The sequence below is a fragment of the Canis lupus genome, chromosome 30 (genome assembly GCF_011100685.1).
Source record: "Canis lupus familiaris isolate Mischka breed German Shepherd chromosome 30, alternate assembly UU_Cfam_GSD_1.0, whole genome shotgun sequence".
In the NCBI taxonomy this organism is placed as follows: domain Eukaryota; kingdom Metazoa; phylum Chordata; class Mammalia; order Carnivora; family Canidae; genus Canis; species Canis lupus.
The window spans coordinates 38,173,170-38,189,654 of NC_049251.1; the positions used below are offsets into that span (position 1 = coordinate 38,173,170).

Here is a 16,485-nt window from a genome sequence, read left to right on the forward strand (position 1 = left end):
AATGTTTAACATGAATCACATGGAACATGAATCCAAAGGAACAATCAATCTATAAAACTGGGACGCCCGGGTGGCTCAGCGGTTGAGTGTCTGCCTTCGACCAAGGGCATGACCCTGGGATCCCGGGATCGAGTCCCGTGTCCAGCTCCCTGCGTGGAGCCTGCTTCTCCCTCTGCCTGTGTCTCTGCCTCTCTCTGTGTGGTCTCTCATGAATAAATAAAAATCATTAAAAAAAAAAAAAACTAAACTAAGGGGTATTTCTGCAAATCAAGTGGCCTAGACTCTTCATAAATGACAGTATCCTAACAGACAACAAAAGTTGTGGGAAGTCTCCTGTTTTATTAAAGGAAACAAAAGAGATACAACAACTAAATGTAATGCACAACCACTGACTAAAAATACAGCTATAAAGGACATGACCGGGATAATCAAAAAGCTGTGGATATGGAGTATACATTAGAGAATACTTCTGTGTTAACTCTAAGTTTCCTGAGAGCACTCTTACAACCTGGTTGCAGAGAGCAACATTCTACTGAAAGTACAGGGAAGTAGGTAGGGGTAATGTAACGATAGCAACTAAATCTCAAGTGGTTTGGGTGTGTTCTTGCTTTTATAAAGTAAATGTGGCAAAATGTTAAGAGGTGAATCTAAAGATTTTATTCATGAAAGACACAGAGAGGCAGAGACACAGGCAGAGGGAGAACAGGCTCCATGCAGGGAGCCCGACGCGGGACTGGGATCCCAGGACCCCAGAATGACAACCTGAGCCAAAGGCAGATGCTCAACTGCTGAGCCACTCCGGCGCCCCAAAAGATGAATCTAAATGAAGAGTGCATGGCGTTCATTATACTATTCTAGCAACTTAACGTGTGAAGCTGTATTTATTTAAAAGTTAGAAGGGGAGGGCCTGGGTGGCTCAGTTGGTTGAGCGTCTTCCTTCAGCTTAGGTCATCATCTAAGTCATGATCTCATGGTCCTGGGATCCAGCCCCGGGGCAGGGCTCACTGCTCAATGGGGAATCTACTTCTCCATCCCTCCTGCCCCTCCCCACTGCTCCTGTCTCTCTCAAATAAAATCTTTAAAGGAAAAAAAAAAAAAAAAAAGAATGCTAAAATGTTTTTTTAAATAATTAGTTGGGAGAAAAGAGGAAGAGAGTAAAGATGATCAGTAAATCTTTGCAGAGCAGTAACACATCAAGCCAGTGGTGGAGTGGTGAGTGGCAGGAGATAGTAAATAAAAAGAATACATAAACAGACCCTGTTCCCAGTCTTACAATCTAGCTGAAAACAGAAAATAGACGTGCAAATACCAGAGAATACACACACTAAACTATTATCCTGAGCACAAGTGTAAAGTTTTTTTTTTTTTTTTTTTTAAGATTTTATTTATTTATTCATGAGAATGCACAGAGAGGAGAGAGAGAGGCAGAGACGCAGGCAGAAGGAGAAGCAGGCTCCATGCACCGGGAGCCAGACGTGGGACTTGATCCCAGGTCTCCAGGATCGCGCCCTGGGCCAAAGGCAGGCGCCAAACCGCTGCGCCACCCAGGGATCCCCCAAGTGTAAAGTATTGATTTCAAACCAGGAGCTGCAGGCAGGAAGTGTCAAATTCTCAAACTGAACTCTGCCTTAAAAGACAGGCAAGACTGTAGTCAGAACGACAGGAGGGAGAGAGCACTCCAGGTTCCAGTGGGGAGGAACCGAGAACAAAGTTCCAAAACTGGAATCTGCATGACACATGCAGATGCAAACTTCCCTGCCTGGAGCCCAGAGGCTGATACAAAGGCTGGCTTAGACTCAGAGTAGTGGGCAGGCCCAGATTTTTGAAGGCTCTAAAGGCCAAGTTGTTTTATGCAGGGAAAGGTAACTGGGCTAGAAAATGAACAGAAAGACTAAGCAGAACTGATGTCAAGGGACACAGGGAACTCGTGGAGTAGCACAAGAAACTGAAAAGTCATGAGCACTTCAATGGCAATTCTGAATGAATAAGAAGAGAACCTGAAGCCAGAATGAATACTGCAGATAAAGGAAAATTCCTTGCCAGGGCTGCTACAGAAGGAATCACTACATCTGCTATTGAATAAGAAAAAGGGCTGTAAGGGCAATCTGGGTGCGGCATCTGTTACCCCTCTAGTCGCCAGGGTTCATCTGGCTGGTCTGGCTGACTAGGCGAGTGTCCCCTTCCTCACTGCTCTATGTGTGTTCCTCCTAAAGCAATGCACTGGTCAAAGAGGACGACCTTCCCCAATGGAAGACCATTCTTCGGTCAAGGTAGCTGCGCTCCCCTACTAGAACCTCCAAACAAGCTCTCAAGGTCCAGTTGTAGGAGGACACAGGGTAGTCAAGCTTCCAAGGCTCTGGACACATCCAAATGAGGGGCTGCACATGGCATGAATTTTTATGAGAAGGAAAAGGTGAAGGTAAGTTACAAAGTTTTATGCCAGATACCTTAAGAATGGTGATTGCAGTGAAAGAAACAGGAATGCAAAGGAGGCAAGAACATTGGGCAGGAGGAGAATAGGACTCCTGAATATTAGTGTGTCAAATTTAAGGAAGATGGTGGATAATGCATACAATGAAATCAAGCTCCATCCTCACTGGCTAGACACCTGTGGCTCTGGATGGTGGCAAGAGGATACATATTGGCAGAGTGATCATATTTAGAGACCAATTCATTCTCTAAAAAATAAATAAAGGGATCCCTGGGTGACGCTGTGGTTTAGCGCCTGCCTTTGGCCCAGGGTGCGATCCTGGAGACCCGGGATCGAATCCCACGTCGGGCTCCTGGTGCATGGAGCCTGCTTCTCCCTCTGCCTATGTCTCTGCCTCTCTCTCTCTCTCTCTCTGTGTGACTATCATAAATAAATAAATAAATAAATAAATAAATAAATAAATAAATAAATAAATAGAATAGAATAAAATAAATAAAATAAAATAAAATAAAATAAAATAAAATAAAACAAAACAAAACAACTAGCAGCTTTAGCAAAAACTCAAGTGTCAGGGGAAGGGGGCGCCTGGTGGCTCACTTGGTTAAGTGTGTGACTCTTGATTTTTGTCTCAGGTCATGCATGATCTTAGGGTCATGAGATTAAGCCCTGCATCAGGCTCAGTGGTGCTGAGCGAGGAACCAGCTTACGATTCTCTCTCCCTCCCTCTGCCCTTCCCCCTGCCCTTCAAGTGCTCTCTAAAAAAATTTAAAAACTCAAGTGCTGGGCTATAATGTGCCAAGGCCCCAGACCCTCCAGCTCTTAGTTTGAATTTATATTCTTAAATTAAAACTCTGGCAACAAGTTGCCATGAGACCTTGTCCCATGCAAAGACTGTAGGAAGCACAAATGTTCGATACTGGGAGACGAGTCTTTTTTTTTTTTTTTAAGTTTTTATTTATTTATTAATGAGAGACCCAGAGAGAGAGGCAGAGACACAGGCAGAGGGAGAAGGAGGCTCCACGCAAGGAGCCCGACATGGACTCGATCCTGGGACTCCAGGCTGGGGGACGAGTCTTAACAATACTGGCCTATAACTTCATGAGACTGCCGATGACTACAACCAAGCCCTTCAAGTCTATGACAAGTATCCACCATCTTATCCAGGCCCAGAAACTCTGAAGGACACAACATTAAGGGGACTGACTACTCTCTCAACTAGAGGATCTGCTTAGAACCTGAGGTTCCCAAAACCAACCAAGTCACTGCCAAGGAAGTCCACTTGCAGAGACACAATTCCAAAAACCAGTTTCATTAACTCTGTTCAGTGAGTCATAGTGGCATCTGCTACAGCACAAGCGTGTTAGTGCAGCATTCCAATCCAGAACATCTCCTAGAATCTACTTCCAGATGTGTCCCTGTGGTTCTCAGGAGCACAACTGCTGAAGGAGATCTCACTATACCCTTAGAGTAAAATTCTTCAATGGCCACTTCTAAACTCAAAGATTTATTTCTTCCTGAATTCCTGTTGAACATACATACAAACCCAAAACAGATTTCCTGATTATCTGTTCTTCAAGAGATAAGAACACTGCTGGTCTTGAAAACATTAGCATACTTCTTGGTGACAAGAAGCAAAAGAAGGCAGCCAGAGCTCAGAGACAGAAATGCAACACTAGCTGTGGAAGACAACTGCCAGCCTCAAATGTGAAGGTCAAGCTTGTCCTGAGAGCAAGACACATCCCCACTGAAGCTCAAAGATTTAGCTAGCCGAGGTGGGAAGTATAAAGAGACAAGCCATAAAGCAACAGAACCAACTAATTGTGGCTTCACCAGCAGCTCCCCTTCAGAGTAGGAACCAGAACTGCTTTTACCAAGAGAAATGGGCACGTGTAAGTGGTGCTGGACTCAAAGGGAACCCAGACCAGAGTGCCTCACTCAAACTTCGACTTTTGCAGTAAACAGTAACCCTACTTCAGGTCATCCTCCTCATACACTTGCTGCTCACCAAATCTCAGCAGGCAGATAGTAAGGAGGCACAGGAACATCCTTCAGGAAAAGCAGATGGGACAACTGCAGAGATTCAGTGTGTGCACCAATAGCACCCCACTGCCTCTCATCTGGGTTTCTAAACATTCGAGGGCAGAAGGAGACTACACAGTGGAAAACAAACGGCACAAGTTAGTAAGAATTCTACCCAACAGGAAGAGTTCTTGAATAAATATGCCAAAGAAGAATTTATTAGCACTCAGGAAATGAATTCGAGACAGTTTAGTCTTTCCTGATTTGAAAGGTTTACCAGATTACTTAATGCCAACAAAATGGGGATAATAACAAAAATGGGGAGAATAGGGATCCCTGGGTGGCACAGCGGTTTAGCGCCTGCCTTTGGCCCAGGGCGCGATCCTGGAGACCCAGGATCGAGTCCCACGTCAGGCTCCCGGTGCATGGAGCCTGCTTCTCCCTCTGCCTATGTCTCTGCCTCTCTCTCTCTCTCTATCATAAATAAATAAAAATTAAAAAAAAAATTTTTTTAAATGGGGAGAACAGTGTAATCTCATAATTGCACTCCATGAAAATTGTGACAAACATGTGAAGTGCTTAGAATGGTGCCCGTGACACAGTAAACATCCAATGAACTTTCAATACTATGACACTGATCATAATGCTGCTGCTTCTCCTGAGCCAGGCTCCCACCTCCAAACCTTGTACACACTTCTATTATTTGGTTACTCGATAACCTAATCAATCCGTAACATTTAGTTACTCCATAAGGTGACCAACAATACCCAGAGAATCTAGAATGGCACCTCTCACATAGTAGAAATTGTATAAATGTAGGTGCTTTGAAATTACCTTCCTGAGGCAGCCTTCACATTCATATTTGAAGTCAAATACCAACAATCATAAGTTGGGCGTTGTACTAGCTGCTTTTCCACATGATCTCATTTAATTGACAATTTTATCCCACTTTACAGAAAAGGCAAGGCTCAGCATCCCCCATTTGGCTACATAACTCCATTCTCCGACTCTACAGAAGCCTCCTCATTGAAGCTTTTAATAACTCCCTGACCTCTCAGTGTGATAACTCTACTATCTGCTTTTTCTGAGCTCAGCCACAAAGCACCACAGGAGGGAAATCACATAACCACGCAGACTTGGCAAACTAACGACAGCTAGACACTCATTGCCATTCTTCCTGCCCCACAGGTGCAATGCCTTTGAAACCTCCCGCTCACTCAACCCTTTTTCACCTGCTTTCAGCCATCAAGTTCTGCTCTGTCACTTCTCTCACACCTTTGTCTTCCATCCCATTCAGTGGTCCAAACCTCTGGTACATTAGTTACATCATGAGCCTAACTAGTCTTCCTGGTTCTGCTCTCTCTCCTCTCACTCTACTCTGAAATCTATCATGAGACCAGTCTTCAAGACTGTAAGTCTTTCTAAAAGAGATCTGGGATCATATCTCTTTCATTCTTCAGAATCCTTCAGTTGTTCCCTATGGCATAGGACAAGGATAGCATATGCACATAAGGCTCTGTGCTCTTGTGATCCAAAGCTATTTTTAATTCCTGCTTGTTCCCCAACACTGTCTGCCCTGGCCAAACCTCCTACAGGGCCCTTTATTCACACTATTCACCAGCACCTATAGGCCTACCCACATACTCCTCTTCCTCTCTGCCTGCTGAAATCCTGCCCATGCTTCAAGGCTTCTGTCCTGCTCCCTTTGTAAGGCTATTCCTGATCAGCCCACCTTTCAGAACCTCTCCTGCCTCTCAACATCCAGCGCAACTAATGTCCACACTCACTGGACTCCAGGCAAATATGGTATCCTTCCATTTCTTTTTTTTTTTTTTTTTTTGTGGTATCCTTCCATTTCCTAATAAATCTTAGGAAAAAAAAAAAAAGATGTATTTGAGAGAGAGTGCACGTGTGCTGGAGTGGGGATAGGGATCTCAAGCAGACCTCACCCCCCCACTGAGCACAGAGCTTGATCCCAAGACCCTGAGATCATGACCTGAGCCAAAATCAAGAGCTGGACACTTGAGCCACCTGAGTGCTCACTCGACTGAGCCACCTGAGTGCCCCTTCCTAATACATCTTAATAACAAATGCAAGGTCTTAAGAGTGACTTACACAAAATAAGCATAGTATTTAGACGAACAAAAGGTCATCAGTATTTCTTTTCGAACAGTATGAATGTTGAGCAAATATTCTTCCGTAAAGCCTTACCTCTCTCCTACCCAGTATTCTTTGAGGACCTCTCACAACTGAAGAGTGCTCACACACATCTCACACTTTACAGCCAAACTTAATACACAAGTATGTGACCACTAGATATCATTATTTAGCAGGCCTAAGTCCACGCTAGAGAAATGTCTGACCACCCACAACTGCTGGGCACACTGTCAAAGGACTCAAAAAGGCTTTCCAGAGAAAAAATCTGGGTTGAACAAAGAGCTAAATTTAGCTGCTTCCTTAATGTGTTTTTCCAATTGACAGACCTTTTATAATACTACCCCATCACACACATACACACAGCTGGTATTGTACTGCCAAGAGGAGTGTGGCAATTACAGAAAATGGCTTAGAAACTGTTGACACCACTCAGCACACAGTCAACGTGCTGGATACCAGCAGCAAGCTGTCAGAATCCTAAGACCCAAGCCATCACACCAATGGGTAGTAACATGTCATTGTTCTTTTGTACCCTGGAGATTAGTAGAAAATAAGGCATTTGGGGATCTAGGACATGCCAGAAGGCTAGCTGGGGAGCTATCCAAGCCACCTTCCACAACTACCGATCTAAGTTGATCTGCTTCTGCGGACTCTAAAGAAAAACGACTATAGTCTATTCCGCCATTACACGGCCCTTCTCCTCTGATACTATATCCTTCCTCCTCTTTAACTTAGCGACCTTCCGAAAAGAAAATAAAATGTGGGATCCCTGAGTGGCGCAGCGGTTTGGCACCTGCCTTTGGCCCAGGGCGTGATCCTGGAGACCCAGGATCGAATCCCATGTCGGGCTCCTGGTGCATGGAGCCTGCTTCTCCCTCTGCCTATGTCTCTGCCTCTCTCTCTCTCTCTCTGTGACTATCATAAATAAATAAAAATTTAAAAAAAAAAAAGAAAGAAAAGAAAATGTAAGGTTTGTTAGAGTCTTTATCTCTCTGGACCTCAATGTCCTCATCTGTAAAACAAGAAAATCATACTAAGTGATGAAGTAACCTAACGCTAACATTTGACAGTCTTATGTTGTTGTTTCTCCACATGTTCTAGATAGTTTGCCTTATTCTGACCATAACATCTGCATAAGAGATCCAAGTGGAAAAGTGTCCCCAGCCAGGTACCATCTGAAACCAACTTGTGCCTTGTTGATGGAACAGAGATAAAAACCACCTGTAGGAGAAGCTGCTCAACAAGGCAACGGTTTGTTTGCTCGCTATTTCCAGCATAGACCCGGCTTGGCAAAAGGGCTTCATTTCCACTCTTTTTTTTTTTTTTTTAATTTTTTTATTTATTTATGATAGTCACACACAGAGAGAGAGAGAGGCAGAGACACAGGCAGAGGGAGAAGCAGGCTCCATGCACCGGGAGCCCGACGCGGGACTCGATCCCAGGTCTCCAGGATCGCGCCCTGAGCCAAAGGCAGGCGCCAAACCGCTGCGCCACCCAGGGATCCCTTCATTTCCACTCTTATCACTACTGAGGACAAAGAGAAAAACCAGATGGCATGAAGCTGTGGGCCTTCTTAGCCCCTTCACTGTCATGCCTCAGTGAAGTCCAACTGGTCAGCCACCATATCTGAGTTCCTGGCTGAGGACCAGCTCATATAGTTTGCTTTTAGGTTTGTTAATGGCAATTCTGGAAAATAGTTTCATGTGAGAGAATAGAACTTTCTACTTGTCATTAAATTAAACACGGCATCTGGGTGGGCTCAGTGGTTGAGCGTCTGCCTCCAGCTCAGGGTGTGACCCTGGGATCCTGGGATAGAGTCCCACATTGCGTTCTCCGTGGGGAGCCTGCTTCTCCCTCTGCCTATGTCTCTGCCTCTCCCTGTGTCTCTCCTGAATAAATAAATAGAATCTTCAAAAAAATAAAAATTAAAAAAATTAAAGTGTGAGTGAAAATCAAGTTGGGGGAGGTTGAGTGTGTAGTAGTAAAAAATTCTCACACTCCCCTTTGCCTACTTTAGCAATGTTTTCTCAGGCTCTTTTAGATCTGAGAATCTTTCCTGAGTTTACTATTTTCTTCCTTTTAGCCACTTCATTCCAAGGCAGGCCATATCTCCCCAAGCTCAGGAATTTCAGGGAAAGGACCTGCTGCATGACCTGATCACCTCAGCTCAGTGAGCTACAGGTAGAGGCAGCTTATTTTGCTGTGGGCACTGAAAGAAAAGCTACAGGTAGGGGCAGCTGAATGGCAAGAGCTGACTGTATTTTCAGACCTGCAGGATGATGGCTGCCTCTGAAAAGCTTCACACCTAGCAAATGAAATGAAGCCTGATTCTGAGCTAGGCTGTCTGCCCACACACAAGTGGTAAAAATCAAGAGTTCAGTAAGTCACACTGTCAGTGCCACTTAGGGAAACCACCTTAGTAAAGAGGCATGCCCATCAGAGTCCGCCAGTGAACAACAGAAAATAATCTGGCAGTCTCTCTTAGTCTGGCAGCCTGCTTTTTTCTCCCCCCACGTGGAAAATGCATGCAAACTTCTATACTCAGCAAACTAAATAAAATACAACACGGCCTTACTACTGTCTACAAAAAAGCCATGCTGTATCTGATTTTCCTCCAAATTTCCATAATACTTTCTATAACTGCTACTACTGTTCTAAATTTATATTCCTTATACTCAAACCCTCAAACCAAAATGAGTATTATACTTAGTTCCTTCTCTACTTAATTAAAATGATTATGATTCCTCCTTCAGCTCTTTAAGATCATTCAATAAGAATGGTTTTCAAATTGTATTCGAAGAAACTCTGGGAAGGGACAAGGCCAGGGGTGAGGTAGATCACCTCTCCTATAGCTGGTTTTATGTGCCTCAACTGCCACGTTTGAAGAAAAGATCCTTATGTCACAAAAAAAGAAACTTAAAACCACTGAGGTAACAGACTATCCTATACAGTGACCTACATAACTACCAAGACACTACTTTGTTAAGTGAGAAACAGGACCAGCCAAACCTCCCACGACCAGGGCTAGCAGGAGATGAGAACAATGTAGTAACAAATGTTGATTTATTGAAACCCCAATTTTAGCCAGTGGTTTCAACCATCTATCTTCGAATGTTTTTTACACCAATAAATAACTAGTAAAACAGGTGAACTTCCCGTAAAATGTATAGGCAGTAGGAGGCAAGCCAAAGTGAAAAGTGAGAGATCTGATTATGTGAATCTACATAGTTGGCTCCTATGCCTTTAGTTGTTAATCATGATACACTAAATAAAGAGCAGACCAGATCCTGTCAGATGCAGGACACCAATGGACATGAAATCAGCCCCCTACCCCACACCTCCACATCACCATGGTAGGTAGGATGCCATATTAACCACCATTCCCAAGAGACGATAAGAATGTGCCAACCACAAAGCCACTTAGTTAATTCCTACTGCAAGAGTCTGATTCAGAATCTACATCATTCTCTTTCAAGCAAAACAAAAACAGGAGAGCAGCCAGTAGGATGGAGACCTGGTGCAACTCACCCGTGCAGAACTCCTTGCTCACATTGTGGGGCACTGTGATCCGCCGATAGACAATGGGTTCCGACTCCAAGATGTTCTCATCATGGCGGTACCGAGTTGGTCTTTCATTTGGGATGCCCCGGGAACGGGTACCACTTCTCCTCTCGTAGGTATCAATCTCCTCAAACACAGCTGCCTTATCAAAAAGGGCCAGGTTCCCTTCAAAATCAAAATCTGTATCTGGGATCTCTTCAATATCATCCCCGAAGCACTCGTCATCTTTATTCTTCATTTGGCCATTCTTTAAGCCACTTTTCTTTGGAGTTGCCTGATTTGGATGTCTGCTACTAGATGACCCTAGAGAAAAAAAAAGGACTAAGGTCAGTGTGCCCACAGGAAATACTCAAGGGAAGTGGAAAATACATTAGTCCTTTATAGAGAGCATTATAGGAATCAAAGTAAAGATGGTAAAAGCTATTTCTAGATCACATTAAAGTAGCACAAACCACCACAAATTTCATGGAATAACAGATTTCATATATTACCTAATAATAGTGAATATAAAATAAGTACAACTCCTGGAAATCTTAACCAGTTCTATCCTTCATGAAGAAATTAGTCAACAGAGGCTTTTTTGACAAATGAATATCAAAAATGTGGAAGAGCAAGAGTAGAATCGTTTCTTCCCACAGGTCTGGGTAGTTTGATCGCCAATGTCTAGCAGTTAACAGAGAAATACCCCCACAGCGAAACAGGGCCAACTCTTTGTAACCTGAAGCTCATAAGAAGAGAATACCCAACTGGCTTTTAATTCAATGCTTACCAAGCAAGCTACTGTCTAATTTTTATTTGATCTTAGGTTATTGGTGATCTCAGGTTATTGGTATGCCAAATGCAACCTCCAATATGGTTTAAATATCTAATATGGTAATGTACTTCCTTTTGAAAGACTAAAAGCTCCTCAATTATTAAAAATACTCAGGTAGAGGGGATCCCTGGGTGGCGCAGCGGTTTGGCGCCTGCCTTTGGTCCAGGGCGCGATCCTGGAGACCTAGGATCGAGTCCCACATCCGGCTCCCGGTGCATGGAGCCTGCTTCTCCCTCTGCCTAGGTCTCTGCCTTCTCTCTCTCTCACTGTGTGCCTATCATAAATAAAAATTAAAAAAAAAAAAAAAACCCAGGTAGAGGTTAGAAAGATCACAAACAAATCCCCTCACACATTTCCATTCGAGCTATACTACTCTAACTTCTCACAGCAACTCCTTTCTACCCTATGGACCAGCCAGGAGACTTAGGACCTAGCTGCAGTTCTTCTTAACATGTTATATAATCTTACACCTGTCATCCAACTTCTCAATTTCCCTGTATATAAAATGCTCACGGGATCCCTGGGTGGCGCAGCGGTTTAGCGCCTGCCTTTGGCCCAGGGCGCGATCCCGGATATCCGGGATTGAATCCCACGTCAGGCTCCCGGTGCACAGGAGCCTGCTTCTCCCTCTGCCTGTGTCCTGTGTCTCTGCCTCTCTCCCTCTATCATAAATTAAAAAAAAAAAAAAAAAAATTAAAATGCTCACTGTTGTAACCCCAGCATAGTTCCTAGCACATAGCAGGCAGTCAATAAACATTTGTGTAACAAACTCTTCAATACTGGCAAGATCAATTACAATAATTACTTTGAAAGGTATGTACTGGGCACCGGGGTTGCTCAGTCGGTTAAGTGTCTGACTTCAGCTCAGGTTATGATCCCAAGGGCCTGGAACTGAACCTTGCATCAGGCTCCCTGCTCAGCAGGGAGTCTCCTTCTTTGCCTGCCACTCCCCTGCTTGTACTCTCTCTGTCAAATAAATAAAATCTTTCAAAAAAGAAGAAGAGGAGGAGAGGGAGAGGGAGAGGGAGAGGGAGAGGGAGAGGGAGAGGGAGAGGGAGAGGGAGAGGGAGAGGAGAAAGAAGAGAAAAGAAGAGAAAAGAGAAAAGAAAAGAAAAAGATCAAACAGACTTCGTATCCCAAGTCTTTGTTTTTTGGAAGATTTTATTTTTGAGAGATGGAGCGCAAACAGGGAAAGGGATAAGAGAAGAGGGAGAAGCAGACACCTGGCTGAGCAGGGAGCCCAATGTGGAACTCAATCCTGGGACTCTGGGATCATGACCTGAGCCAAAGGTAGAAGTTTGAGCCACCTAGGCACCCTTGTCCAAAGCTTCCTAATGCCAAATATTAGTAAGGAAAAGGGCTAAGCTGGAAGATGATATTTAGCCTCTGAAAAAACTAATAAGGCTGACCAAAATTATAAAGGAGGAGAGAAAGATCTAGCTGAGCCACCATAAACAGCTTCAACTATGAAACAATGACAAAGTTGTCAAAATCTGGGTTCCAATAATCTGACAAAAAAAATTATTTTTATTTTTTTTTAATTTATTTATGATAGTCACACAGAGAGAGAGAGAGAGAGAGGCAGAGACACAGGCAGAGGGAGAAGCAGGCTCCATGCACCAGGAGCCCGACGTGGGATTCGATCCCGGGTCTCCAGGATGGCGCCCTGTGCCAAAGGCAGGTGCCAAACTGCTGAGCCACCCAGGGATCCCTGACAAAAAATTTTAGTGAAAGCATGTTGTGTGCCACAGTTAGATTCTAGGAATACAGTATATAACCGAGACATGCTACTCAAAAAAAAAGCTAAATATAGTTTATCTGAGAGAAATGAATGGAGTGGTCTCCAAGAGTATCTTTATTTCAGCCAACTGCACCTATAATCACATCACTGCTTACTGAATCCAAAACACATTTCACTCAGGAGAGAATTCTGATCAGCATTTTTTTCTAAATTCGTTCAAAAATGTTCATTAAGCATCTGCTATCCACTGGGATCAGTGCTAAGTGCTAGAGAGTCAACGGTGAACAATATAACATAACCCCAGTCCTCATCTAATATTATGCTCACCCTCCCCTTTACTAACACTCTCAATCACTTCTGCCAACCCAATAAGTCAAATTGCCTACATCTTCCACCATGGCACTTTCAACAGGCCCTTGCCACAGATAAGCAATTTTAGAGTTCTTTGCCCTATAAGCAGACTATGTTATTGCCTATCCAACATCCAGACCTCTCTACCCTCAGAATAAAATCCATTTAAAAAATAAATAAATAAAATAAAATAAAATTTAAAAAAGGGATCCCTGGGTGGCTCAGTGGTTTAATGCCTGCCATCAGCCCAAGGTGTGATCCTGGAGACCCGGGATCGAGTCCTGTGTCGGACTCCCTGCATGGAGCCTGCTTCTCCCTCTGCCTGTGTCTCTGCCTCTCTCTCTCTCTCTCTCTCTCAAATAAATAAATAAATAAATAAATAAATAAATAAATAAATAAAGCAACAAACAAATAAATAATAAATCCATTTTTGTTCAGACAAGATACTACACTCTCCTCTAAGGCGAAGGAGTGGGTTAATTTCTGAATCAATCATGCCAACAACTGATTTAAGCATGGGTACGAGAAAAATACTGGTCAAGAAGACAAGATGGGGTGGCGGGGGGCGGGGGCAGAGGACAGATCTTGCAGCAGTTTCTGATAAAGGTTTCTTCACTCCTAAAGAACTTTTGATTCTCAATCAAGGGCAATACTATCCCACATGGGATATCTGACAATGTCTAGAGACATTCTTGGTTGTTAAAACTGGTGGTGGTTGAGGAGCGCTCCTAGTATCTAGAAGCAAAAGTCCAGGGATACTGCTATACTGCTAAACATGCTACAATGCAGAGGACAGTCTCCCATAACAACAACAAAATTATCTGGCCCAAAATATCAAGAGTACTGAGGTTAAGAAACCCTGCTAAAGATGATACACTGGAAGAGACAATGTCTTCTCTCCTTGAAAAATCTGGAGGAGACACACAGAACTGCTGAAGCCAGCTAGTTTCAGTTTGAGGACAAAGCCAACCTACAAAGGAGACCTTCAGAGAAAGAAGACTGAAGGCCTGATTGTACCATACCTAGAAACGTCCTAACTCTGGACTTCACCTGTGACATAATTTCTCTATCATTTGAGCCATTAGGTAGGGTTTCTATTACTCACAGCCAGAGCACCCTGATATAATCCACTTTTACATTAACATTTATCATGAACTTTTTCACAAAGATTACTTCACTGTTATAATGCTTTAAAGTATTACAAGGGGGACACCTGGGTGGCTCAGCGGTTTAGCACCTGCCTTCGGCCCAGGGCGTGATCCTGGAGTCCCAGGATCGAGTCCCGCGTCGCACTCCCTGCATGGAGTCTGCTTCTCCCTCTGCCTGTGTCTCTGCCTCTCTCTCTCTCTCATTAATAAATGAATAATCTTTACAAAAAAAAAATAAAGTATTACAAGGTATTAGAAAAGTAAGAAAATACTTAAGATGGTTATTTTTTTGAAGATTTAATTTATTTGACAAAAAGAGAGCACAAGCAGGGGGAGCTGCACAGGGACAGAGAGAAGCTCTCTGCTGAGCAAGTAGCCTGATGTGGAACTCGATCCTGGGACCCCAGGATCACGCCCTGAGCCAAAAGCAGTCACTCAACCGCTGAGCTACCCAGGCATCCCTCCAAATATCTTTTTATATGATTTTTTATAGATTATACTCTACTGATCTATACCATACCTACTGATGAACGTTTAGGCTATTTCTCATTTTTATTGTCAAAGACTCAGCCCAAACACACCACCTTGATTACTCCATCTGACCACCTGCAGCAGTGTGGGTACCATTCCACTAGCACTTGCCCTAGACTACACCTACTTTCTTCTGCAGTTATAGGTGTTCTTACTCTAACTCCCCAAGGACACTGTAAGCCAACCAAGGGTAGAAACCCTATCATCCAGATCTGTCACCCAGTTCTTTGCCTGGCCCATCATAAATACACAGGTCTCTGAATTAATAAAAACAGCTATATTTAAAACACACACACACACACACACACACACACAAACAGAACACCCCAAACAAACATCAAAAGTTAAGAGTTTAAAAGAGGTCACAAAAGAAAACGCAACTTGAGATTAACTATGGGAAAGAAAGGGCACTATGGAAACCGTGTATGACTGAAAAGGAAAGGAAGATGAAGAGGCCAACAATAATATGAGGAGGGAGCACAGGAGGAAAGGACCGCAGTGATGCCTGTAGGAACTGACAATGAACTACTCAGGATCTAACACAATGACAGATGAAGACAAGCAATCATCAATTTGAGAGAAGACGGGAAAAGCAGTAAAATGGAAGCCATTTTTGGCTCAGCCTGAAGACTCTACAAACACCACGTGCAACCAAACCATATGTTTGCCTTTAGAAGGCGTCAAGTATGTTTCCTCAGTCTCACTGAACACAGACCACTCATTTGTCTCACTGAACACAGATTCACTCGTTTGACAAATATACACTAAGGACTAGCTATGTTCTAAATACTGTCAAGAAAGGAGAATGAAAATAATTCCCAAGAGGAAATATTGTAGGTCAGCAAGAAAAAGATAAAACAATATGAAGTAAATGGAAGGCAAGCCAATATGCTCAGATGTCTCTCATTCTTCCTTTTGTTCATACTTGAATACTAATAGTGGAAGTCCTGGGTGAATAAGCTATCTCAATACTTAGTTTACTCAGCCCAAAGACCCTGGCTCTGTAGGTATGTATGTATGTATTTTAAAGATTTTATTAATTTATTCATGAGAGACAGAGACCCAGGCAGAGGGAGAAGCAGGCTCCTCACAGGGAGCCTGATGTGGGACTTAATCCCAGGACCCCAGGATCACACCCTGAACCAAAGGCAGACGCTCAACTCTTGAGCCACCCAAGTGTCCCTGGCTCTATTTAAAATGGCCTCTGGCCACTAGGAGAGAAAAGCACTTCCCTTGGAAAAGATAAACAGTGCTTCACAGATTTCTTTACCTTTCAATTACAAGGGCCAAGTATGTGTTAAGACTAGAGGCTGGGTGCCTTCCTGTGCCATTTTGCTGCCAGCCTTTGACACAAAAGCCCTTTGGCCTAATTTACAACAAACCCATTGTTGTGTAATCCTCAGTGCCACTTATTTATTGGTTTTTGTCACACACATATTGTAAAGGGGAACTTTGTCCTGCAGTTAGCACGCTAAAGGGCACCTGAAGGTCAAACTGCAAATGCTTTAATGTCACTCTATGGGCTTCATGAAGAATCTGGGACCTTCTTTTCAACCCCTCAAATTCCAGGCCTTAGTAATCAATCAACTTACTGGGCTCCAGCAGCAGCAACAGGGTTTTCAAGACTGTTGGAGGAAGCACACCCAAGGAGGTTAAGTCAAAGCAGGACCTCAGCAGGACCATAAAAACTGACCTCTGATGGTGGGATCACTGTTACACTGAACAGATAATA

At 43.5% G+C, this 16,485-nt stretch overlaps 1 protein-coding gene across 4 annotated transcripts in view; it reads right to left on the reverse strand.

Annotated features, from left to right (window-relative positions):
- EDC3 (enhancer of mRNA decapping 3) overlaps window positions 1-16,485 on the reverse strand; it is a 54,069-nt gene that overhangs the window by 16,860 nt on the left and 20,724 nt on the right. For all 4 annotated transcript variants that reach the window (XM_038580985.1, XM_038580984.1, XM_038580986.1 and 1 more), the window contains exon 5: window positions 10,136-10,471. In XM_038580985.1, coding sequence (XP_038436913.1) covers window positions 10,136-10,471 — 336 coding nt within the window. The remainder of the gene's footprint in view (window positions 1-10,135; window positions 10,472-16,485) is intronic.